This window comes from Petromyzon marinus, unplaced genomic scaffold, assembly GCF_048934315.1.
Source record: "Petromyzon marinus isolate PM22_M1 ecotype Great Lakes invasive population unplaced genomic scaffold, UKy_Petmar_22M1.pri1.0 PM_G_Scaffold_35, whole genome shotgun sequence".
Lineage (NCBI taxonomy): Eukaryota > Metazoa > Chordata > Hyperoartia > Petromyzontiformes > Petromyzontidae > Petromyzon > Petromyzon marinus.
In genome coordinates, this window is record NW_027422928.1 from 422,367 (window position 1) to 448,292 (window position 25,926).

A 25,926-nucleotide genomic window follows, 5' to 3' on the forward strand; every position below is an offset into this window, starting at 1 on the left:
TGTGTGAATGTTTTGACTTAAAACTTTGGTGACTGCAGGAATTAATATTCTTGGTTCTTTCGGTAAAGTCACGTAGATAGAAAAAAATAACATTGTAAAATAATTAAGAATTGCAAATAAAGCAAAAACCACGTCGTTTCGATCGCAACACAAGTGGTCTTTATCTTATTGAATTTAATCTGTTATTTTTATTTTCAATCTACGTGACTTTACTGAAAGAACCAACAATATGTGCGTCAATGTATCTATCGGTCAAAGACGCTAAGCGCGTGCCGCTGTTGACTCTGAATGTGTGGAGGGGAACACCTTCACCACGGGGAGAGAGAGACAGAGACACGGATAGCCTCGGCTATGTTGATTGATCCTGGATTCATTACTTGGTGGAGTGAGGAAGAATTAATGCTGAGCAGATGAAGGTGGCCAGGCATGGTTCTGGTCACACCACCACCTATTTACTCATGGCAGTGTGTGACAGTGTCAAGTTTGTGTTTGAAGTAAAGTCTATTAATTCTGTTGAACACGGAGGTTATATCAAAACAATAGTTTGTTTTTGTTTTCCTCTGGAACTCTTCATAAGAATGGAAACAGGAGGTGAACACAGCACACAAATTCAGCTGAAGTCGGATCTGTTCATCCCCAGCATTCAAGGACACCTGAGCCTGGATTCACACCTCTAAGTTGCAATTGAACATTAATTAATGCATTTCTGCAAAACACAAATAGTATTGTTTTCAACACCCTTTGCTATGTCAGCTGAATTTAGCTTTCATAAATATTCCTTTTGTAGTCAGACAGCCGAAATTGTGCGCTTAGAGTTTTGAGTTAACATTCATCTGGAAGATATGAAGGCTTCCAGGCATATTAATGACATTTTCCCTCTCATTGTGTGCCATAACAGCCCGTGGAGAGAAACCCTTCAGGTGCACTCTGTGCGTGAAGGCGTTTGCAGATTCATCAAATCTGATGAATTTGGGAAACTTTTTCACTACATCATGAATATATTAATAAGTATAGACGTGTAAGTCACGTGTGCATTCCTCTGTGCCTGACGTGTAGATGGTGTGGATATTATTTTTTATGTCTGCAGCTGACGCTTCCTCTACAGAATTGGTCTGATGGAGCAAAGGCACTCAGCGCAGCTCAGTACGACAAGTCAACAATGCGACCAGCGTGCATACAACATAATCTAATTATACGATGTGCATGGGCATCGTTGGGTATTCAAGAAAAGAACGAGGTTTTTGTAACGGATGCACCGGGGCTTCCCAAACTTGTCTCCGTTGTCTTGTGGCACTGGGCGGAGTCGGGATGCCCTCCGGATGTCTGCACTTTGACGCCGTTTGCAAAACCTTAAAGGGAAAAGAACCCCGCCACAAAGAACAAGGAATGAAGATCCGAAGGCCGGCGGTCTCTCCCCACCCACCGGCGGTCCCTCCCCACCACCCATCGGCGGTCCCTCCCCACCCACCGGCGGTCCCTCCCCACCCATCGGCGGTCCCTCCCCACCCACCGGCGGTCCCTCCCCACCCATCGGCGGTCTCTCCCCACCCATCGGCGGTCCCTCCCCACCCACCGGCGGTCCCTCCCCACCCATCGGCGGTCCCTCCCCACCCACCGGCGGTCCCTCCCCACCCATCGGCGGTCTCTCCCCACCCACCGGCGGTCCCTCCCCACCCACCGGCGGTCTCTCCCCACCCTTTCTCATCGTCTTCATCGGCCAAACCTCCACTTCCTCCCCCTCTCCTGCCGGGAAAACAACAACAATATATAATTGTTTTTTTACCCTTTTATCTGGCAACAAAACTGACACATTTTGTACAAGGAGTCGTGTTTACATTGACCACAATACCTGCGGTCGGAACGCAAACACAAAACACTGATAATGTATGTGGCACTGTCCTTGAAATTGATTGGTCCACACCTGAGACAGCTTTCTTTAGAGCCTCGTGCATACATTATCAGAGTTGTTGTTTTGTGTTTGCGTTCCGACCGCAGGTATAGTGGTCAATGTAAACATGACTCCTTGTAAAAAAAGGTGTCAGTTTTGTTGCCAGATAAAATGGTAAAAAAAACAATTATCATATTTTGTTACTGGCAAATGAGGTTTCCAATGGAACAACAACAACAATTACCATCGTCATCGTTGCCTGTAGATGGTTGTTGCCTTCAATGCCGTTGCAAAGTACCTTCGTCTTAGAGAAATCAATGTCGTGTGAGCCCACCACGTTAAAACAATGATCAGCACACGGCCGAGGTATTGGTCCTACCGTGTTTCAGATCTGACTTATTGTCACGAGAACGGTCCGAGACACGTCGCTTAGTTTCCCCAATGTAACGACAGCCTCAGACACAGCTTAGTTTGTAGACGCCGGGGTATTGCATGTCAGGGATCACATCCTTCACAGATGGGATCAGATCACGAATTTTATGTGCTGTGTTAAATCGAACCTGAATTTTGTGTTTGCTCATTGTTTTTTAATTATTTTTGGTGACCTCTTGCTATGTATGGCAAGGTGATGGTTTTGATTGGGTCCTCAGACGGTTCTTTCCCAACGGTTGGGGTGATAGCTTTACGGATTGTGTAGTCTGAATATCCATTCATCTTGAGAGCTTGGTGTACGTGTTCAAGTTCACTGGCTCGGTGATGACGGTTGGAAATACATTGAGCTCCATGGTGTAGAGCTTTGATGAGGGAATTCTTCTGGGAGGGATAGTGGTGGGAGTCAGGTTTTAGATAAGCATCCCGTATGGGTGGCTTTCCTGTAGACAGAGTGTCCCACTGAGCCATCTGGTCTCTTAAAACATCCAAGAACGGTAGCTTGCCATCCTTTTCCACTTCCATTGTGAATTTGATGTCTGGGTGTATGGAGAGTTGATGCGGTTGAGGAATCTGTTTAGTGCTGGTCGGCCATGTGGCTAGATGATGAATTTGTCATCCACGTACCACAAGGATGAACGTAGGGTGGATGCCTGGACGGCATTCCTTACAAAACTGTCCATGATAACACTGGCTAGGATTGGAGATAAGGGAGAACCCATTGGGGTACCTTCAACTTGTTTGCAGAATGTTCCATTCCAGGTAAAGTAAGCGTTGGTGAGGCAGTGTGTCACCAGGGCCGGTACATCAGCATTCAGCCCTTGTTGGACCAAATCTCCAATGCTTGCAATGGTGTCAGGCACAGGAACTTTGATAAACAAAGAGACTACATCAAAACTATCGCCAGCAGCAGCGGCGGCGGTGGTGGTGTTGGGAATGGTGATGGTGGAGCTCCTGGTGGTGGTGGTGGGGGTGGTGGTGTTGGGAATGGTGATGGTGGAGCTGCTGGTGGTGGTGGTGGCGGTGGCTACCTACACTCGGCAGAGACGGCGTCACTCATCAGCAGGCACTCGGGAACCAGGATTGGGGCGCTCCGTCGCTCCCTCGCTGGGGGAACGAGAACATCACGCGCAGGGTGGGGAGAAAAACTCAACAACGCACGGAACTCCGTTGACGCTTCCCGAAATACAACAACAGCAGCATCAAGCAGCAGCAAGCAGCAGCAGCATCGTCAGGTCTGTTGATGTTTCTGCTTGTTGTTGTTGTTGTCGTAGTTACCGGTGAAATGTCACCAGGTACTCGAATTGTAAAACGCTGTAGTGGATTTACTCTCCAACACACAACCAGTTAGTACTGAACTAGTATACTACACAATAGACTACACTATACACTACACTATAGACTACACTATACACTACACTGTACAGTACACTAAGTTTCAAGTTTCATTTATTAGGTATAGCCCTGTGAGCCATGCGGCTCTTAAGTCGGGTGCAACCGCAACAAACAAAACTTGAACACAGAACATCTTAAAGCGACAACGCGTAACAGAAACATCCTGGAATAAACCAGGAAATATTCCACTAAAAAAAACGTATTAAAACGCTGTGTGTTAAAATCAATGTGGTGCAAGCCAACAACAACAACAACCATAAGACAATTTAGATTAACCATATGTTTTCGAATCACCAAAATAAAGCTGTAAAAACAATGTAACAACAGTAATCATATACACTGTATACTACACTATAAACTACACTATAATTGTAAATGTTGTAGTGGATTTACTATCCAACACACAACCAGTTAGTACTGAACCAGTATACTACACTATAGACTACACTATACACTACACTGTACAGTACACTATACACTGTATACTACACTACACTATAAACTACACTATAATTGTAAATGTTGTAGTGGGTTTACTCTCCAACACACAACCAGTTAGTACTGAACTAGTAGACTACACTATACACTACACTGTACAGTACACTATACACTGTATACTACACTACACTATAAACTACACTATAATTGTAAATGTAGTGGATTTACTCTCCAACACACAAACGGTATGTGTTGAACTAGTAGACTACACTATACACTACACTGTACAGTACACTATACACTCCACTATACATGAAACTGTATACTACACTACACTATAAACTACATTATAATTTTTGATTTAAAGCTTTCGTGACTGCAGTAATTCATATTCTTAGTTTTTTCGGTAAAGTCACGTTGAAGAGAAACAAAATAACAAAATATATATAAAACAATAAAAAATTCTCACGACGTTTCGACCATAACTCAAACGGTCATCATCAGGTGTGTCGGTTTGCATAAATTTATTTTGAAAACGGCATATTTATTTATTTATATATAAATAACGTTTGCGTCACGCGCAAAGATTGGCTGTTTGCCAGGACTAGTCCATCTATTTTTTGAAAAGAGGAGGGGGGAGACGAAATTTGTTTTTATGTATGCTGTCTGAAAGCCACTGTAAGCGTGAACAATCAATCAAGAACTGAAATGATTTATCAAATCTTTCCAATGATTGCTAAGATAGAATCCATCTTCTCGGTTGAAATTGTCTCTGTGTTTGTATATGTGGATAGCCTCATGAACGAATCTCTCATGGAAGCCAGATGGCTTACAAAGAACCTCCGTCTTGGAAAAGTCAATGGCATGTGAGCCTACTGAATTAGAACAATGATCTGCTACGGCCGAGGTGTTGGTCCTACCGTGTTTAAGGTCTGCTTTATGTTCACGAATGCGGTCCGAGATATGGCGTTTGGTTTCTCCAATGTAACTACTACCACAGAGGCAACTTAGTTTGTAGACACCAGGGTATTGTATGTCCGGAATCACATCTTTTACAGACGGAACCAGATCACGGATTTTGTTATTTTGTTGTTTCTCTTCAACGTGACTTTACCGAAAAAACTAAGAATATGAATTACTGCAGTCACGAAAGCTTTAAATCAAAATTTAATCGCCTCTACGGGGAGGGTTTTCACATAACTTTAAGATCCTTCAACAAACTCCGGGATAAGAAAGCTCAGCTGATCGAGTCTCTCACCTTCCTGAAGAGATGCCGCGACTCTGGGGTAATACCAATCGCATTTACACTCACCTCTGCTACTGTAACTTCTTCTAATGCGAAACGAATTCTTTTCAAAACTAGCTTAGCTCTTATCTCAGAAAAAATCAGACTTATACGCACAGAACTAGATCAGTTAGACAAGACACTCTACAAATCACACTTATCATTGACGGCAATAATGTCCACATCGGATTGGGAACATGTAGACAATATGACTGCCTCTTCAGCTGCTACTATGTCGACCAAATGTAAGGAAAACCTGATTTCCAAATTTAACCTCCTATTCAACAAAAGACCGGACCCACACACCAAAAAGTTAGACGTTAATAAAGTCGTAATTAATCGCAGTAACAGTTCTATTTCCGATGGTCTGAAATCCGTTTTAGCTAAAGGTCTAAACTTTGCAGTCACACCTAAACACATACCAGTTAATGATATAATTGCCCAAGTAGACGTTGCTCTCAGGGGCCTGGGTCACATCGCTGCAGACGTAGCAAGATCTGAAATCGCTGCAACCCTCAAAAACGCTAAGATGCCAGCTAGCAACCTCAGCAAAAATGAGCGTTTTGAATTATATAAATTAAAAAAGAGGAATGATATTGTAGTTCTCTCAGCTGACAAAGGCAATGCTACTGTTATCATGGATAAAATAGAATACAACAACAAAATTAAAGAATTACTCGACGATGGTAGTTATACAAAAATAAAAAGAGATCCCACCAACAGCCTCGTCACACAAACCAACAAAATAATTTCTGATTCAACCGCATTAATTGATCAATCTAAACAGTTTTCATTGAAACCTTCTGCTGCCAGGCCACCAAGATTATACGGCTTACCAAAAATACATAAAGTTGATACACCTCTTCGTCCCATAGTCTCTACTATCAGCTCCCCCACCTACAAACTAGCTCGTTTTTTGTCTGAAATCCTGCGTCCTTTCACTGGAAAGACCACCTCTGCGGTACAAAATTCTACTCACCTGGTATCAACAATCAAGGGTATTTCCCTGTCCCCAGACGACCTGCTTGTCAGTTTTGATGTAGTTTCCTTATTCACCAAGGTTCCTGTACCTGACACCATTGCAATCATTGAAGACTTGGTTCATCAAGGACTAAACACTGAGGTACCCCCCCTGGTGAGACACTGTTTAACCAATACATACTTCACTTGGAATGGAACTTTCTACAAACAAACTGAGGGCACCCCAATGGGCTCCCCCCTTTCTCCAATTATAGCTAACATTTTCATGGAGAAATTTGAGACTGACGCCATCCAGACTGCCACTCTGCGCCCAACCTTATGGAAGAGGTACGTGGATGACACTTTTGTCATCTGGCCACATGGCCGGCCTGCTCTAGACCAATTCTTCGACCACATCAATTCCATACACCCAGCCATCAGATTTACCATGGAAGTCGAAATAGATGGCAAGATACCTTTTTTGGATGTCCTAATTAAAAAGAGACCTGATGGTTCAATGAGCCACTCTGTCTACAGGAAAGCTACCCATACGGATGCTTATCTGAAACCGGATTCCCACCACCATCCATCACAGAAGAATTCTCTCATCAAGACTTTGTATCATAGAGCCCAATGCATATCCGACCAGGAACACATAAGCAGTGAACTCAAGCACGTACACCAAGCTCTTAGGGCTAATGGTTACTCCGACTATACAATCCGCAAAGCTATCACTCAAACCATGAAGAAGAACCCTCTTGAGGAGCCTTTCAAAACCATCACTTTACCCTACATTGCTGGGATCACAAAAAAGATCTCCAAAATCTTGAATAAACACAAGATCCAGGTCCGTTTCAACACATTACATAAAATCCGTGATCTGGTTCCGTCTGTAAAAGATGTGATTCCGGACATACAATACCCTGGTGTCTACAAACTAAGTTGCCTCTGTGGTAGTAGTTACATTGGAGAAACCAAACGCCATATCTCGGACCGCATTCGTGAACATAAAGCAGACCTTAAACACGGTAGGACCAACACCTCGGCCGTAGCAGATCATTGTTCTAATTCAGTAGGCTCACATGCCATTGACTTTTCCAAGACGGAGGTTCTTTGTAAGCCATCTGGCTTCCATGAGAGATTCGTTCATGAGGCTATCCACATATACAAACACAGAGACAATTTCAACCGAGAAGATGGATTCTATCTTAGCAATCATTGGAAAGATTTGATAAATCATTTCAGTTCTTGATTGATTGTTCACGCTTACAGTGGCTTTCAGACAGCATACATAAAAACAAATTTCGTCTCCCCCCTCCTCTTTTCAAAAAATAGATGGACTAGTCCTGGCAAACAGCCAATCTTTGCGTGTGACGCAAACGTTATTTTTATATATATAAATAAATATGCCGTTTTCAAAATAAATTTATGCAAACCGACACACCTGATGATGACCGTTTGAGTTATGGTCGAAACGTCGTGAGAATTTTTTATTGTTTTATATATATATTTTGTTATTTTGTTGTTTCTCTTCAACGTGACTTTACCGAAAAAACTAAGAATATACATTATAATTGTAAATGTTGTAGTGGGTTTACTCTCCAACACACAACCAGTTAGTACTGAACTAGTAGACTACACTATACACTACACTGTACAGTACACTATACACTGTATACTACACTACACTATAAACTACACTATAATTGTAAATGTTGTAGTGGATTTACTCTCCAACACACAAACGGTATGTGTTGAACTCGTATACTACACTATACACTACACTGTACAGTACACTATACACTCCACTATACATGAAACTGTATACTACACTATAAACTACATTATAATTGTAAATGTTGTAGTGGGTTTACTCTCCAACACACAACCAGTTAGTACTGAACTAGTAGACTACACCATACACTACACTGTACAGTACACTAAACACTGTATACTACACTACACTATATACTACACTATAATTGTAAATGTTGTAGTGGATTTACTCTCCAACACACAAACGGTATGTGTTGAACTCGTATACTACACTATACACTACACTGTACAGTACACTATACACTCCACTATACATGAAACTGTATACTACACTACACTATAAACTACATTATAATTTTAAATGTTGTAGTGGGTTTACTCTCCAACACACAATCAGTTAGTACTGAACTAGTAGACTACACTATACACTACACTGTACAGTACACTAAACACTGTATACTACACTACACTATATACTAAACTATAATTGTAAATGTTGCAGTGGGTTTACGCTCCAACACACAACGAGTTAGTGTTGAACTAGTATACTACACTATACACTACACTGTATACTACACTATACACTACACGATAAACGAGTAACTACTGAGCACGTTTTGTTTATGTGACACAAACCTTACTAATTGGCTGTGTCAGGTGATGGCGGGTTTAACGACAGAGCATTTATATTTACACCATCTCACCCAAACAAACTCTACTATGGACAGGATCAAAATCTCGTGTTTAGAAAGAGAGAGACGCAGACTTCAAATGTACAGCAGACATCAGGGTCAGACCCATGACCTCCTGCATACCGGGCGAGGTAGTTAACATCTCCTAGCCACCGTGATGATGAGAGACACCACAAATTCAAAATACAGAACAGGTGGCGGGCGTCAGCGCACCTTGCAGACGAACGCGGCGACGACGGCAGCAGCCCCGGCCACCAAGCCCAGCGCTGTCAACGTCGCCACCGCCACCGCCTCCACCACCGCCGCCACCAGCCACGTCCCCTTCGTGGGCGAGGGGAGCGGCGCGGTCGCTGTGGGGTCGGAGGCGGCGTCGCCACCGCGCCGCCGCGGGGCTGACAGAGAACCGGGGCGGCGACGGAGAAGGGGCTCGGTGAGACCGGCACGCGGCGCCACCGGCTCAACGCGGCTTCGCGTTTTGTTCGTTCGCTGTTGTTGCTGCACCCAACCTGAGAGCCGCGCGGCTCGCAGGGCCGCGCCCGATAAAATGAAATGAAAAAAAAAACTTGAAACTTCGCCTGCGGCAAGGCAGGCAGGAGGATCAATCGCTAAAACGTGGCACTGCCTGGACACGGCTCACCGGGGGGAGGGGGGGGCATCTTCACCGTTATCACTCTAACCCCGCACGCTCTCTTCTAAGGGCGTCGACAACAACAACAACACGGCGCTTGTCGCCAGGCTCGGCGCACTTGAAGACTGGCGGTAGGTCACGGGGACAGACCCAGCAGCAGGCGCCGTGGGGTCGACCGATGCGCACCAGACGTGCGACGTTATCACGCAGGACGCTCAAGAGTATCAAAGGCAAAAATCCCCCTGTACAGCCTCGACAGACGGTTAGGTCAAGTGCCGCTAGCGAGCAGCGGCAATGGAAGCTGGCACGCCACACCAGGGTGGGTGTCCAGCACCACGCCTGCCCGGCTCGCCTTTGTCTCCCCAGCGGCGGTGTTTACAAACCGCACCAGGGAACTCGTTTCAGGCCGACGCCGGATCAAATCACCGTCACCGGCGTTGGCCGCGAACGGGAATCGAACTCGGGCCGCCAGATTCGTAGCAGCAGCAGCAGCGTAGCGCTAACCGCCAACGCTGCTGCTCCCCGCTCGGGCCGTCGCACGGGATGACACCGGCTTCATCCCTCGGGCCCGCGTGAATCGTGTTACACGAGAATTCTCCCCTCGCGCGCACGCCACCGGTACACTGCAGGCAGGCCTCCCTTAGTGCTCGAGGTGCGGCCCCCTGGGAAAAGTGAGCGCTAAAGGAATCCTCGTTAAAGGGGGGCGGTGGGGGGAGTCGTTATGCTCGCGTGTATAGATGGTAAGCGCGATATCAGAATTTACAAATATAATTTATATTTCGATTTAAAGCTTTCGTGACTGCAAGGATTCATCTTCTTTGGTTCTTTCGGTAAAGTCACCACGTAGAATGAGAATAAAATATTATTGTGTTATTTTATTTTATCAATTTATTATTTTATTCTCAATCTGCGTGACTTTACCAAAAGAACCAAAGAAGATAATTTATATTATTATAATAATTGATCACAGGGACTCCCTACTTAAGAAACGTCCTACTAGGAACTTTCAGAGATACGAACAAACCGGGTACCCGTGTGTCCGGTCGCCTAATTTGGACCGAGAGTCCCAAGCTCAACAGACGGCGGCAGTGGCGTCTGCAACATCTTCAGGACGTGACGAACGGAAAGGGGTAAAAAAGCAGCCTCTTCTTTTCGTCATCATCGTGAGACCGCCAAAAAGGTTCCCGTAGATATATAAAACCAACCCACACTCTTTGGTTCTATTCGGTAAAGTCACGTAGGTAAAAATAAAATAGCAAAAAATCACGACGTTTCGACCGCAACGCGAGCGATCATCATCAGGTGTGAAAACCACAGCAAAAAACATTTGGAAAAAAAAGTGTCTAATGGCAGGAGTTTAGCCATTGTGAGCCAGATTGAGGCGTCGATATGGATTGGTGATGTTGAAAGAATGGTCCCGGTGTTGGTTTCAAGTTCACTGGCGGTGCCTTGTTTATTGGGGACGGATTTTTTTAAGAGGATGCCCCTTTGGATTTTAATTGACCGGGGTTGGGTGGAGTTACCGTTGAGGTTTTTGGAGTCCCCCTCAAATCTATAATAAAACCAACCCACACCCACCCACCCATCTTTTGCCAAGCGGCCCTTCGTGATCGGACGGTCCCCCCAAAACGCCGCTCGCTCCGTTCACCTGCGACCGTCACGTTCAGCGTCGCCTCCCGTGCCACTGCAACGTCCTCCGTGTTGCACCGCCCGCAGACCACCATGCACCCAATCACGGGGCCGAGGCCCGCGGAGACGCGCCGGAGCCTCACGGAGCAGTCGCCCTTCGCCACGTCGCCCACGAGTGCGGCCACCCCGACGCCGACGACGTCGACGCCCGAGTTGTAGATCTGCGGACGAGAAAAAAGGAAAGGGCCGCGATCCGGTGTTGCCGCCCGCCTGCCCGCCCGCCCGCCCGTCTCCGGCCCGTCTCTCCCGAGCGTCCCACAGCGGCTCCCGGCGGCTCGCGCAGCGTTCCCAGACTCCGGTGCGGAGGAGGCGGCGAAGTTTCGCGATGCACGACTTTTTTATTTTGTTTGATTCCTGCAGCGTACGAATTCGGCCGCGATTTGATTGATGCCCGATTGGCTGTGGCCCCGCCGTCATCCGCTTAAGTAGGCGGAGCCTTCTGCTGGGCAGGGGCAGTAAAGTGTTATCACTCGGCATGCGCGTCTCGTCAGTGACATGTAAATATTCTTTGGGTCTTCCGGTAAAAGTCACGCAGATAAGTTCAAAGAAAATGAACCTATCTACGTGACTTTGCCGAAAGAAGGGAAATAATAAAATAATAAAACATAATAACATTATTAGGTTTTATTTTTATAATTTTATTGTTTCCCTTCTACGTGGTGACTTTACCGAAAGAACCAAGAAGATGAATCCCTGCAGTCACGAAAACTTTAAATCAAAATTTTACCGAAAGACCCAAAGAATATGAACTCGTGAAGTCACGAAAGCCTTAAGTCTAGTAATGTATAACTTATATTAGTGGTTTCTGGCATAGAGATCCACAGAAACTGGTTAAAGTTATGGATTATCCGTGACTTTGAATTATCCACGGCCGTCTTCCCGATCTGTAAGTGCGGATAATCAAAGAGTCCACTTTATTTGTTTGGAACATCGCACGCTCTTTCCTTGTGCACGTGGGGCTTTATCCCTTGGGTGTGCCAGTTTCATTCAATAGGAAGCCGTTCAATTACGAAATTAGGCAAACTTCTTAAAACAAGATCCTTATTTAAAACAAAAAAAGTGGCACTCGACGAGACGTTAGCTGGGTCACTGAGTGACACCGTCACTCCTCCGGAGCAAAACAAAACACGCGCAAATAACGCGCCGCCGGTTAAACAGAAACCGCGGCGTGTCAATGCCAGCGGCGACACGGACGGGGGAGTCAAGTCGTTCAAAGTTAGAGCCGGGATGAGGTCCGCCCGTCACCTGGACGACGTCGCCGATGGACGTGTTCTTCGAGTAGAACGCGGGCAACACGGACCACTTGACGATGACGTGATTCAGGTCGGTCGGCGGCGGTGAGAAAGAGCAGTTGATGGTCAAGCTCACCCCCTCCGTCACGTCCAGCCTCTCCGGCAGGGAGAGCCGGAGCTTTGCTGCGAACGTTACATCTGCACGGGAAGAGAGGAGAGAAAGAGTTCAACACGTAGTAGGCTTTCGCGACCAATATTATTCATAATAAAGGTTTTTGGGTTAGATCGCGTTATTTATAAATGTGTCGTAACCCTCCACCACCCGACACGGCCAATCGACAAAAAATAAAGTGTCACGTTAACAAAAGACAAATAGTTCACTAATTTGGCCCCACACCGGTGTGTTGAAGAGTGAATCCACAACATTTACAGTTTGAGTATTATTAAATAATACATATTACAATTCCTTATAGGGGAAACACATACTAATTAACGGATTACTAACGTAGCATATAATCACAATAACACACATTACAACTAATTACTAATCTACAACTCATTACTAATCATAACCATTGACTGATTACCAATCGATTATATAATTACAATCCCCCCCCCCCTCCGCCTCTAATCACTGCACCTGATATGAGTTAAATGATGACGTCACCCTGCTGCTGCTCTATTTAAGACCGGGAGCAAGCGAGGGCTTGACCATTCTGGCGAATTGCCCGATGATGCTGGATGTAATTACCAGCGAAACGTCACAGTACTACTCACACTGTAAATGTTGTGGATTCACTCAACACACCGGTGGGGCTAAAGTAGTGAACTATTTGTCTTTTGTCAACGTGACACTTTTTTTTGCTAATTGCCCGTGTCGGGTGGTGGAGGGTTACGGCACATTTATAAATAACGCAATCTAACCCAAAAACAACCTTTATTATTAATTATTATGAGGAGAGAGACCGGTTCACGCCCATCACAGATGTCGAACGCAGAGGCCGCTGCTCACGCTCGTCTTGCCGCTGTTCTTGCTGAGCTGCCCTTTAACTCGGGTAATTCCCCTTGTGCGACAGAATCCTGGGGAGGGGGGGGCACCTGAGTTAAACAATAAAAAATAAGCTTCATAGCTCAGCGAATTCCTCCAGGATAAATCAAGATCCCTGATTCTGAAATGATTGGGCAGGGATGTTGTCGTTAACTTGTACTTATCAGGTTTTAATAAGAAAATACCGGAGCATGTCATCAAGCAGATTGCAATTGCAGCAAGATCCGAAATTCCATAAAAAATACACGATAAAAACTAAACTATTTTTCTTATTAATCAAGGTAAGGCCCCACTGAGTTATGTGGCTCTTTGTCAGAAGCGACCTGGCCACAAGTGATAGCCCAACTTAATGACTTGTCATTGTGTGGAAATGTATAGCAGCCAAGAAACTCTGAATGCGTGATGTTGTTTCTAAATGTGGAGGAAGAAACTGGAGGACTGGGAGAAAAATCCACGGGACAACAGTGAGAGACAGACGCAAACTCCAAATATACAGCAGCAGCAGGCGCCAAGGTCGGGATCGAACCCACGACCTCCTGTAGACCAGGCGAGGTAGTTAACATCTCCTAGCCACCATGATGATGAGAGAGACACGCAAACTCCAAATATACAGCAGCAGCAGGCTTCAAGGTCGGGATCGAACCCACAACCTGCTGTAGACCAGGCGAGGTAGTTAACATCTCCTAGCCACCGTGATGATGAGAGAGACACGCAAACTCCAAATATACAGCAGCAGCAGGCGTCAAGGTCGGGATCGAACCCACGACCTCCTGTAGACCAGGCGAGGTAGTTAACATCTCCTAGCCACCATGATGATGAGAGACACGCAAACTCCAAATATACAGCAGCAGCAGGCGTCGTCAGGGTCAGGCTCGAACCCACGACCTCCTGTAGACCAGGCGAGGTAGTTGACATCTCCTAGCCACCGTGATGATGAGAGAGACACGCAAACTCCAAATATACAGCAGCAGCAGCAGGCGTCGTCAGGGTCAGGCTCGAACCCACGACCTCCTGTAGACCAGGCGAGGTAGTTAACATCTCATAGCCACCGTGATGATAAGAGAGACACGCAAACTCCAAATATACAGCAGCAGCAGGCGTCAAGGTCGGGATCTAACCCACGACCTCCTGTAGACCAGGCGAGGTAGTTGACAGCTCCTAGCCACTGTGGCACCTGGAGAGCTCCAAACTTGAGAGGCTTGTCTTTACCCGTGGGGTCAATGTTGGGACGTGTTTTTTATTATCTCTAACTGGGAATTGCACAACTCAGACTTGGGAAAGCTATTCTGTGCGCAGGCGCCTGCTCCCACACCGTGCCCTCACGCAGACAGATCGAATGCCGCGTGGACAAACGGATTTCGCGGCGCGATGCGGAGGGATTTTCAGATTTTGTTTCAGATTTTTTTTTTGTTTAAACAAGCGAGAACTTGCAGCGCAGCGACCGTTATACGCAAACGACTGCGTGGCTCGGGGGGGTCAACGTGAGCGGCTCTCAGTCGGAGGCGCTGAGTTGCGTCCATCGCCCTCCGGGGTCGATTAATGATCTATGATAAAAATAAGAACTGGTTTTTACCCTTTCTCTGGCAATCAAAGAGGAGTTGTGTTAAGATGTTCCAACACCAAATAGACACCTTTTGCGGGGAACCAAGTCTGCAAATGACCACACATACGGTACGTGTGGTGACCATGCAAACAACCTCTGATAATATATGCGGTGCTTTAATAATAGTAACTTAACTGTATATTCTTGGTTCATATTCTTGGTTCTTTCGGTAAAGTCACCACGTAGAAGGGAAACAATAAAAACATTGCTTGCCGTGGTTTTTCACACCTGATGATGATTGCTTCTTGTGTTGCAGTCGAAACGTCGTGATTTAATTGTATTGTTTATTATTTTTATTATTCTATTGTTTCCCTTCTACGTGGTGGTGACTTTACCGAAAGAACCAAGAATATGAATCCCTGCAGTCACGAAAGCTTTAAATAAAAAAAGTAACGTGACTATAATGTTATATGCATTGTCTTTGAGAAAGCGATTGGTCTACACCAGAGACACCCTTGTTCTTAATGGTCTAGCCTCACCATTGTCAGACCAGGGAACGCCAACAATAGCACAAAGACAATGCGCTAGTTCCAGATTTGAAGCTTTCGTGACTGCGAGGATTCATACTCTTTGTTTTCTTCGGGAAAGTCACGTGGGTAAAAAAAATCAATAAATGAAAACTAAATTAAATCATTTAATTTAGTTGTTTAATTAAGCTGTTTTCATTTATTTTATAGATTTTTTTTTTTACCTACGTGACTTTACCCGAAAAAAACAAAGAGTACAATGCACTATATATTTTTTTTTAACAGAGCATGTCTGTTTGCATGTTCAACACAAGTACGTGTAGCTGATGCAGTAATTGATTCCTTGACAAAGTTATCTATTTGGTATTTCAACATAATAACATGTTTTCTTGGTCATTTCGGTAAAGTCACATAGAAGGGAATTTTATTGTTTTATATTTTTATTATTTTATTGTTTCCCTTCTACATGGTGACTTTTCCCGAAAGAACCAAGGATATGAATGCCTGCAGTCACGAAAGCTTTAAATCAAAACATAATAACATCTGTTTTCTCGGTCAAAAGGGTCAAACCTATTCTTATATTTAATACTTTGATACTGGTGAAAAGGTATCCCATGATAGAGCTGCTCACCCCGAGCTATGAATGCTCCGATACGTGTGGCATTCTCCTGTAGCTCGCCATTGCTCAAGCGCAGGCCCTGGGCTGTTTATTTGTTCAATGCACAGAACACTGGCGATTCCAGCCACCCTATTAGCCTCTCCAAATGATGAACTTTGCTGATAACCGCGATGTCGGAAACCTGCTGCCACAACTACGGATTATACGATGGCGGTGCTGACGCGTCTACGGATGACAATGATGACGCTTGACAAGATGATGCCGAACAACGGCGTCAATGACGATTACCGTCACGGTGACGCTTGCTGGATGCTGCCGCTGCGGTTTCTTATTCACGTTTTTGTTTCGTTGCGGTTGCAACCCGATTCAAGAGCCGCATGGCTCACAGGGCTCTAACCAATAAGCGAACTGGACTGGTCGGTGTTCACGGCGGTTGTCACCTCGGACCGCGACGGAGGCCAGAAGGAGCACCGCTAGACACCGCGGCAACATGGCGTGGCCGGCGCGTTCTTGCTGCTGCCGCTGGTGTAGCTGGTACACCACCACCGTCCCCTTCTCCTCCCGCCGTTAACCCTGTGTATGTTGCGTATTAAAACACAATGCATTTCACACCATTACATTATTAATTAAGACGATGCATATAACACTACAATGACATTATACAATACAAATAGGTTAACATCTCTAACCTGCAATAAGTCGATCAGACACCATCCTTCCACCGCGCTTCATATTTTAGACCTTAATAATTCACAGTATTTTATAGCATTGAAATGGACGTTCACATTCAGCTCTGAGGCGGCGACCATTGGTTCTTGTACCTCGTCAACAACACCAGCGTTATCGACTGTTACATCACAGCAACATCGCACTCTCCTCACCAAAACACATTTACAGTGGCACCTCGGTGTACGACCGCTTTGGAATACGTCGAATTTGGTCCACGTCGTGTATTTGACGAGAGAAAAAATGTCTTGGGATACGTCTTGCTTGTGATACGACGCGCTTGCTAGAACTTGTATGGGTCGAGATGAGTCACCGCGTACAGTAGACCCCGTTCACGACTTAAACAAAGCGCCGCTCCTCAGTCTGCCTCTCCAGTAGATCTCGTTCAGTGCGCAACCCTTTTGCTACAACTCTCCGTGAATTTCCACGTGGTGTTTTTTTGTCATTTTAACGTAAAATTTTTTGCCGAATTCATTCAAGAAGGTTCGTGAGGAAAGCCAAGCTGCGAAGAAAATGTTGAGGATCACTGTCGACGTGAAAAAAGAGATCGTAGAAAAAAGTATGACAGCGGCGTGCGCATAACTGATCTTGCGGTGGCGTCGCGTATATGCCGAGAGCAACAATTTAGACGATTGTGAAGAAAACAAAACGAAGCCATCGAATCAGCTAACGTTGCAAAGGGGGTGAAATTTATATCAAACACAAAGATCACGGACATCAGAGCAAGTAGAAACATTGTTATTAATATGGCTAAACGAAAAACGGTTAGCCGGCGATAGCCTTTCAGAGGCTACAATTTGGGAGAAGGCAAAAATGTTGCATGCCGATCTTTTAAAAGACGTGCCAGGAACGAGTGAAGATTTTAGTGAAGTGTTTAAAGCCAGCCATGGCTGGTTTGATTATTTCAAGAAGAGGACTGGCATACATAGTGTTGTGAGGCATTGGGGAGGGCGGCCAGTGCCAACAAAGACGCTGCAAAGGAATCCGTTACCGAGTTTGGGGAGTTTGTAGAGGCTGAGGGTTTTGTTTCCCAACAAGTTTTAATTGTGACGAGCCAGGGCTGTTTCGGAAGAAAATGCCAAACAGGACCTATATCACACAAGAGGAGATGGCATTGGCAGGGCACAAGCCAACGAATGACAGGCTAACTCTCTTGTTGTGTGGCAATACAAAGTGGGGATTTTAAACTCAAGCCTCTACTAATCATCCACTCGGAGAACCCGAGGGGTTTTAAAAATAAAAAAACATAATGAACAAAAAACCCAGTTACCAGTCATGTGGAGGTCAAACTCAAAGGCTTGGGTGACGAGACAATTCTTCAGTGAGTGCTTCAATGTTGTGTTTGGGCCAAGTGTAAAAAAAAATATTCAGAGAAGCAACAACTGCCTCTAAAGGCCCTCCTCCTTCAGGACAATGCTCCTGCACACCCACCAAGCTTGCAGGACGACGTGCTGCCGGCAGTTCGACTTCATCACTGTGAAGTTTGTGCCCCCTAATACGACTCCTCTCATTCAGCCCATGGACCAGCAGGTCGTTTCAAATTTTAAATAAACTGTATACCAAAGCACTCTTTCAGAGGTGCTTTGAAGTGACCTCTGACCCAGAATTGACCCTCAGAGAGTTTCTGGAAAAGAGCATTTTAATATTGTGCACTGTATAACTCTTATACACAAACACCTGGCAGGAAGTTTCCTATAAGACCATGAACTCTGCCTGGAGGAATTTGTGGCCAGAAGCCGTAACTGAAAGGGACTTTGAGGGCTTTGAGGCTGTGCCTATTGTGGAGGATGTTGTCTCTCTGGGCAGGTCCATGGGCCTGGAGGTCAATGGTGATGATGATGTGGAGGAGTTAGTGGAGGAGCACAAGGAAGAGCTGTACCCACTGTGGAGCTGTGGCAGCTTGAGAGGGAGGAACACCAGGTGAAGATGGAGGCACTCTCTTCAGGCGATGAGGAGGAGATAGAGGAAGCCCCCACTTCACTGATCAAAGAAACGTGTGTAAAATGCATGGAAGTGCAAAGTGTTGCAAGAAAAATACCACCCCAATAAAGCTCTGACAAGGCCGTAAGAGTATTGTGTGGAATGACCAGACAATGTCACACTTCAGGAACGTTCTTAGAAGAAGGCAAAAAAACAAACGTCAATGGACAGGCTTTTAGTAAAACTCAAACCTGGTGAGCCTCAACCAGGGCCGAGTCAAGAAAAAAGACAGAAGAGATTAAAAAAAAATCCCCCAGAATTTCAGCTTCCTGAAGTTTTAATGGAAGGGGAATTCTCCTTCCAAAGAATAACATCTCCTCCTGCTCCTCCTGCTCCTCCTCCTGACCACTATCCTCGTAGGCTATCAACTCCTCTCAGCGAGGTAAAGTGACGTTAAATTTTATTTCAATTTATTTATGCATTTATTTTAATGTATGTATGCATTTTAGTAATAAGTAGAGTCTAAATTCTTAGCTCTTTCGGTAAAGTCACGTTGAAGGGAAACAATATATTGTTTTATATATATTTTATATATTATTATTGTTTCCCTTCAACGTGACTTTACCGAAAGAGCTAAGAATAAGAATTACTGCAGTCACGACATCTTTAAATCAAAAGTAGAGTCTACATTATATTATACAACTCCACTAATGTATAATATGCCATATAAAATATCATTTCTTACACTCTGGAACGGATTATTTCCTTTCACTTTATTTCTTATGGGGAAAAATTGCGTTTGGTGTTCGTCATTTTGGGTATAAGTCCTCCTACCTTCTGGGACGATTTAACGACGCGTACCGAGGTACCACTGTACGTTGTTGTTACTATTAACAAGGCGTTATCGACTATTACATCATAACAACATCGCACTTTCCTCACCAAAACGCTCTAAAGCCATCTTCCAACTCGGTCGCGTCGATGTCATTCCGATTTGGATCGATAAAAGAAGCGATGAATACAGTATTAGTAGTACTGTAATCATTATCATTAATAACCACATCTTGTTACGCTCCAATTGATTTTCCAGCGCAAAAAAAGGCGGGAAAACCCCCAACAGCAAAGTTAACGTCTAAAAGCTCACAAGACGCTCATTATACTTGTAACTTTTAACATTTAAGACCTTAATTATTATAAAGATTTTGTTTATATCCTTAAACAATCGACGATAACACCTCGGGCTCTCTAAGGCAGCCGCAGTCACCAATCACCGAGTGTTGTTTAATCGATGTCGGTGATGTAGAGTTCATTTTAAATGTATAAAAGTTAATAATGTATATAAGTTAATAATAAATAAAAGTTAATAATAAATATAAGTTAATAATAAATAAAAGTTTATAATAAATACAAGTTAATAATAAATATAAGTTAATAATAAACACAAGTTAATAATAAATAAAAGTTAATAATAAGTATAAGTTAATAATAAATGTATAAAAGTTAATAATAAATATAAGTTAATAATAAAAGTATACAAGTTAATAATAAGTATAAGTTAATAATAAATACAAGTTAATAATAAATAAAAGTTCATAATAAATGTATAAAAGTGTTGTGGTGCTTACCAGCGTTGCCAAGTGCTACTGACGGAGTGAAGGCCCTCGAGGCGTGTCACGTGGTCTACAGGACCACGTGGGGGGGTGGGGGAGTGGCCTCGAGGACGGCCCCCTCTTGGGGGGACCAATCAGTGGCCGCCTCGTGCGAAATGCGCGCGCGTGCGCGTGAGTGGGTGGGTGGGGGGGAGGGAGGAGCGGTGGTCAGCGAGTCACCCCACGACCCCGGCCACCCGAGTTCGATTCCCGCTCACGGACAACACCGTCAGTGACGATTATTCTGAACCGGTCCTGGGACTCCCCTAGGTCGACTCGGCCTCAAATGAGCACCCTGGGTGCCTGTGCGTAGTAAACGTCGCGACTGGGGAGACAAAGGCGGACGGGCGCGTGGCGTTGGCCACGGTGTGCCGTGTCGGCCTTAATAGGCGCTCGCTAACAATACCCCCGGTAGTCTGTCAGGGCTACACGGGGGATCTGTGTGTGTGTGTAAAGGCGCAGCCCCTGCAATTGCTTGCTCAGACCACTCACGGCTGGCGGAGGAGACTTTGACCGGAAGCTTCAATCACAACGTGCATTGTTTTTACCATGAAAAATCAGTATTATTGACTCGTGCGGTGGTGAGTCGTTTTGCTATTTGTGCACCACTGACAGCGCAGCATCACCACGTTATTTGCTCAAGCAGAAGGAACTCTTAAGAGAGGCCCTCTTAGTGGGTAAACTTAGCCTACTTCTCCACACGGGCCAGGTGCCTTGGGAGAGGTTGTGAGTGTCCACACTCTACCCCGACACACGCAGCCTGCTCCTGAGTGGAGGTCGGTGAGTGGGCGAGTGAGTGGGTGAGTGAGTGAGTGAGCGTGAGTGAGTGAGCGAGTGAGCGTGAGTGAGTGGGTGAATGAACGGGTGAGTGGGTGAGTGAGTGGGTGAGTGAGTGGGTGTGAGTGGGTGAATGAGTGAGTGGGTGAGTGATTGAGTGAGTGGGTGAGTGAGTGGGTGAGTGAGTGAGTGGGTGTGAGTGAGTGGGTGAGTGACTGAGTGGGTGGGTGAGTGACTAGGTGGGTGAGTGACTGGGTGGGTGGGTGAGTGGGTGGATGGGTGGGCGAGTGGGTGGGTGGGTGAGTGACTGAGTGGGTGGGTGAGTGAATGGGTGGGTGAGTGGGTGGGTGAGTGAGTGGGTGGCTGCGTGGATGAGTGGATGATTGAGTGGGTGGGTGGTTGAGTGGGTGAGTGAGTGGGTGGGTGAGTGGATGATGGGTGAATGAGTAAGTGAGTGGGTGGTTGAGTGAGTGGGTGGTTGAGTGAGTGGTTGAGTGAGTGAGTGGGTGGTTGAGTGAGTGGTTGAGTGAGTGAGTGGTTGAGTGAGTGGGTGAGTGAGTGAGTGGGTAAGTGAGTGAGTGGGTGGGTGAGTGAGTGGGTGGGGTGGCTGAGTGAATGGGTGGATGGGTGGCTGAGTGAGTGGGTGAGTGAGTGAGTGGGTGAGTGGCTGAGTGAGTGGGTGTGTAAGTGGGTGAGTGGGTGATGGGTGGGTGTCATAACCCTCCACCACCCGACACGGCCAATCAGCAAAAAAAGTGTCATGTTGACAAAAGACAAAATAGCTCACTACTTTAGCCCACCGGTGTGTTGAAGAGTGAATCCACAACATTTACACATTTTTTTAATACGACGTTTCACTGGAAATTACATCCAGCATCATCGGGCATTAGAGGGGTTGTTTGTTATTGCTGTGCAGCGTGTCCTCGTGTGACTCTGGGGATAGGCATGGGACGCCCCCCGGTGCATATCCCTTTTTGTTATCAAAACCCCCATGATTTGGTGACTACAAATATATAAAAAAAGCAATAAGGTCCAAGGTTGTTAAAAATAAAATGTAAAAAACCCACCACCATTGAACAGCGAAAATAACAAACCAATCGCGGAGCGCACCGTCCAGTGCTGCAGCAGTACCCGGGTGGCACACTGGGCAGCACCTGGGTGGCACACTGGGCAGCACCCGGGTGGCACACTGGTGGCACACTGGTGGCACACAGGGTGGTACCAGTGTGGCACACTGGTGGCACACTGGTGGCACACAGGGTGGTACCAGGGTGGCGCACTGGGTGGCACACTGGTGGCACACTGGGTGGTACCAGTGTGGCACACTGGTGGCACACTGGTGGCACACTGGGTGGTACCAGTGTGGCACACTGGTGGCACACTGGTGGCACCCGGGTGGCACACTGATGGCACCCGGGTGGCACACTGGTGGCACACCGGGTGGCACACCGGGTGGTACCAGGGTGCCGCCTGTGTACAGCCAACTGAGCTGCTGTGTACCACTTTTTCAGACGCGACCCGACCATCACAGACGACAGCTCGACTGAGTGGCGAAGCGTCGTCATCATCATCATCACGTGGACATTTATAGCGGCAGTCAAATACTCTAAACGGGTCATCGATGTTGATTCTAAATGTGGATTAGAAAAATCCACCCGACCATGGGGAGAGAGACACAAATATACAGCAGCAGCAGGCGTCGGGGTCGAACCCACGACGTCCTGTAGACCAGGCGAGGTAGTCAACATCTCCTAGCCACCGTGGTGATGAGAGAGACACGCAAACTCCAAATATACAGTGGCAGGCACACTACACTATACACTACACTATACATTACTATACACTACACACTACACTATACATTACTATACACTACACACTACACTATACATTAATATACACTACACTATGCATTACTATACACTACACATTACTATACACTACACACTACACTATACATTACTATACACTACACAGTACACTATACGTTACTATACACTACACATTACTGTACACTACACACTACACTATACATTAATATACACTACACACTATACATTACTATACACTATCCATTACTATACACTACACATTACTATACACTACACACTACACTATACATTAATATACACTACACTATACATTACTATACACTACACATTACCATACATTACACACTACACTATACATTACTATACACTACACATTACTATACACTACACACTACATTACTATACACTACACACTACACTATACATTACTATACACTATAAATTACTATACACTATCCATTACTATACATTACTATACACTACACACTACACTATACGCTACACTATACACTACACTATACATTACTATACACTACACTATACATTACCATACACTACACACTACACTATACATTACTATACACTACACACTACACTATACATTACTATACACTACACTATACATTACTATACACTCAACACTACACTATACATTACTATACACTACACTATACATTACTATACACTATACATTACTATACACTACACACTACACTATACATTACTATACACTACACATTACCATACACTATACACTACACTATACATTACTATACACTACACACTACACTATACATTACTATACACTACACATTACCATACACTATACACTACACTATACATTACTATACACTACACACTACACTACTATACACTATCCATTACTATACACTACAAACTACACTACACATTACTATACACTACACACTATACATTACTATACACTACACATTACTATACACTAGTGATGTATACGTGTAGCAGTGAAGCCGGTGCCAGGCTAGGTGCACCTGCTGTAGTGATGTATCCGTGTAGCAGTGAAGCCGGTGCCAGGCTAGGTGCACCTCGTGTTGAGGGTGGAAGGAACAACCTGAAGCCCTCCTGATTGGTCCAAGTGGCACCCAGCCACCCCAAACCATCGCCTCCTCCGATTGGACGGTGCCTCCGAGCAACGTGCGCTCCTATTGGCTAAGCCGCGCAGATCGCATCATAGCCGATTCGATTCCTAATTATAGCTCAATACGATTTAGCCGCTGTTCAACAAAGAGGGCGGTAGGCATCGATGATCGATTCTATGAATCGTTTGTCAATGCGCTCTTAGAATGGAGAGAATCTAATTTTTTTACGGTGAAGGTGAATATCGATTCTGATGGAACGAGTCGGGGAATGAATCGAAACTACGGAATCGCGTTTAGATCCACACTCGTGTTAGTGAATATTTAAAAAATATTTTTAAGCAGGAAATTCGTTTAAAAATTTAGATTAGTTTTTTCTCCATGGCTACGGCCTTGATGTATGCACACACACACGTGTTGAGATATCGCACCTTCGATTAGCAAGGTTGGCGTAATCTCGGACCGGTTTGATTTCGTGATAAGACCTTGGACATGGCCTAAACGGTAAAATAACACACAGCGTTTACAGAAAGCAAACACACACTGATGCCTATCTGAATGCAGATTCGCATCATCATCCAGCTCAGAAATCCTCTCTTATCAAGACGCTCATACATCGGGCTAAAACAGTGTCAGATGGTGAGAGTCTAGTGAGAGAGATTAAACATGTTAAAGACGCACTACGACAGAATGGCTACAATAATGCTCAAATCAACAGAGCACTGAATGCCAAATCACGGTCGCAAAGCAATACTGCTGAAAGCGATCAGATTGTTAAAACAATAAAGATTCCATATATCTCAGGAGTAACTGACAAATTAGCCCGTGTTTTGCAAAAGCAAAACATTACAGTAAGATTTGGTACAGTACACAAAATTCAAAAACTAGTATCTTGCACTAAAGACGCATTACCTAAATTATCAACAGGTGTATATCGGATTGATTGTTTATGTGGCAGATGCTATATTGGACAGACGGGACGTAACATCAGTGTAAGACTAAAAGAACATCAAAGAAATATTAAATTATCTCAAAAACAACTGTCGGCAGTGGCAGAACATGCTTGTCAACAAGGACACTCAATTGATTTTGATAACGTTGAAGTGTTGTGTAAAACTAATTATTACTAGCAAAGACTAATTAGAGAATCCATTGAAATTGAGAGGAAAAAAATAACTTTAATCGCTCTGACAGCTACAGGCTTAGTGCGGCCTGGAAGCGTATTATGAAATAATACATATTACAATTCCTTATAGGGGAAACACATACTAATTAACGGATTACTAACATAGCATATAATCACTAACTCACATTACAACTAATTACTAATCTACAACTCATTACTAATCATAACCATTGACTGATTACTAATCGATTACATAATTCCAATACCCCCCCCCCATCCGCCTCTAATCACTGCACCTGATATGAGTTAAATGATGACGTCACCCTGCTGCTCTATATAAAACCGGGAGCGAGGGCTTTACCATTCTGGCGAATTGCCCGATGATGCTGGATGTATTTACGAGCGAAACGTCACAGTACTACTCAACTGTAAATGTTGTGGATTCACTCTTCAACACACCGGTGGGCTAAAGTAGTGAACTATTTGTCTTTTGTCAACGTGACACTTTTTTTGCTGATTGGCCGTGTCGGGTGGTGGAGGGTTACGACACATTTTTAAATAACGTGATCTAACCCAAAAACCTTTATTATGAATAATATTGGTCGCGAAAGCCTACGTGTTAAACTTTATAA

The 25,926-nt window shown here is 44.9% G+C and overlaps 1 protein-coding gene across 5 annotated transcripts; it reads right to left on the reverse strand.

Moving 5' to 3' along the window:
* Nucleotides 1-1,024: 1,024 nt before the first annotated feature.
* LOC142915789 (uncharacterized) lies at nt 1,025-20,470 on the reverse strand. 5 transcript variants are annotated; one of them, XR_012936098.1, is made up of 9 exons: nt 20,421-20,439; nt 18,759-18,855; nt 16,590-16,722; nt 12,426-12,610; nt 11,140-11,341; nt 9,077-9,255; nt 3,353-3,424; nt 1,679-1,743; nt 1,025-1,349 (listed from the first exon to the last, which is right to left on the reverse strand). XR_012936098.1 is itself a non-coding variant. In XM_076061465.1 (7 exons), exons 2-6 carry the CDS (start codon nt 16,639-16,641, stop codon nt 3,377-3,379), a joined length of 666 nt encoding a protein of 221 aa, XP_075917580.1. In that variant the 5' UTR covers nt 16,642-16,722; nt 20,421-20,470; the 3' UTR covers nt 1,025-1,349; nt 3,353-3,376. The 5 variants fall into 5 exon arrangements, 2 of the variants coding, with proteins under 2 accessions (XP_075917580.1, XP_075917581.1); XR_012936097.1 differs by lacking the exon at nt 18,759-18,855 and having other exon boundaries at nt 20,421-20,470; XR_012936099.1 differs by lacking the exon at nt 18,759-18,855 and having other exon boundaries at nt 3,349-3,424; nt 20,421-20,470.
* Nucleotides 20,471-25,926: the final 5,456 nt, after the last annotated feature.

Bases quoted from the DNA above. Each gene is read 5' to 3' on its own strand.
- LOC142915789 (XM_076061465.1), bottom strand. From the start codon at position 16,641: ATGTTGCCGCGGTGTCTAGCGGTGCTCCTTCTGGCCTCCGTCGCGGTC. The intron at 12,611-16,589 runs GTGACAACCGCC...CTTCCCGTGCAG, and splicing joins GGCCTCCGTCGCGGTCCGAG to ATGTAACGTTCGCAGCAAAG. The intron at 11,342-12,425 runs GTGACGGGCGGA...TCTCGTCCGCAG, and splicing joins CCATCGGCGACGTCGTCCAG to ATCTACAACTCGGGCGTCGA.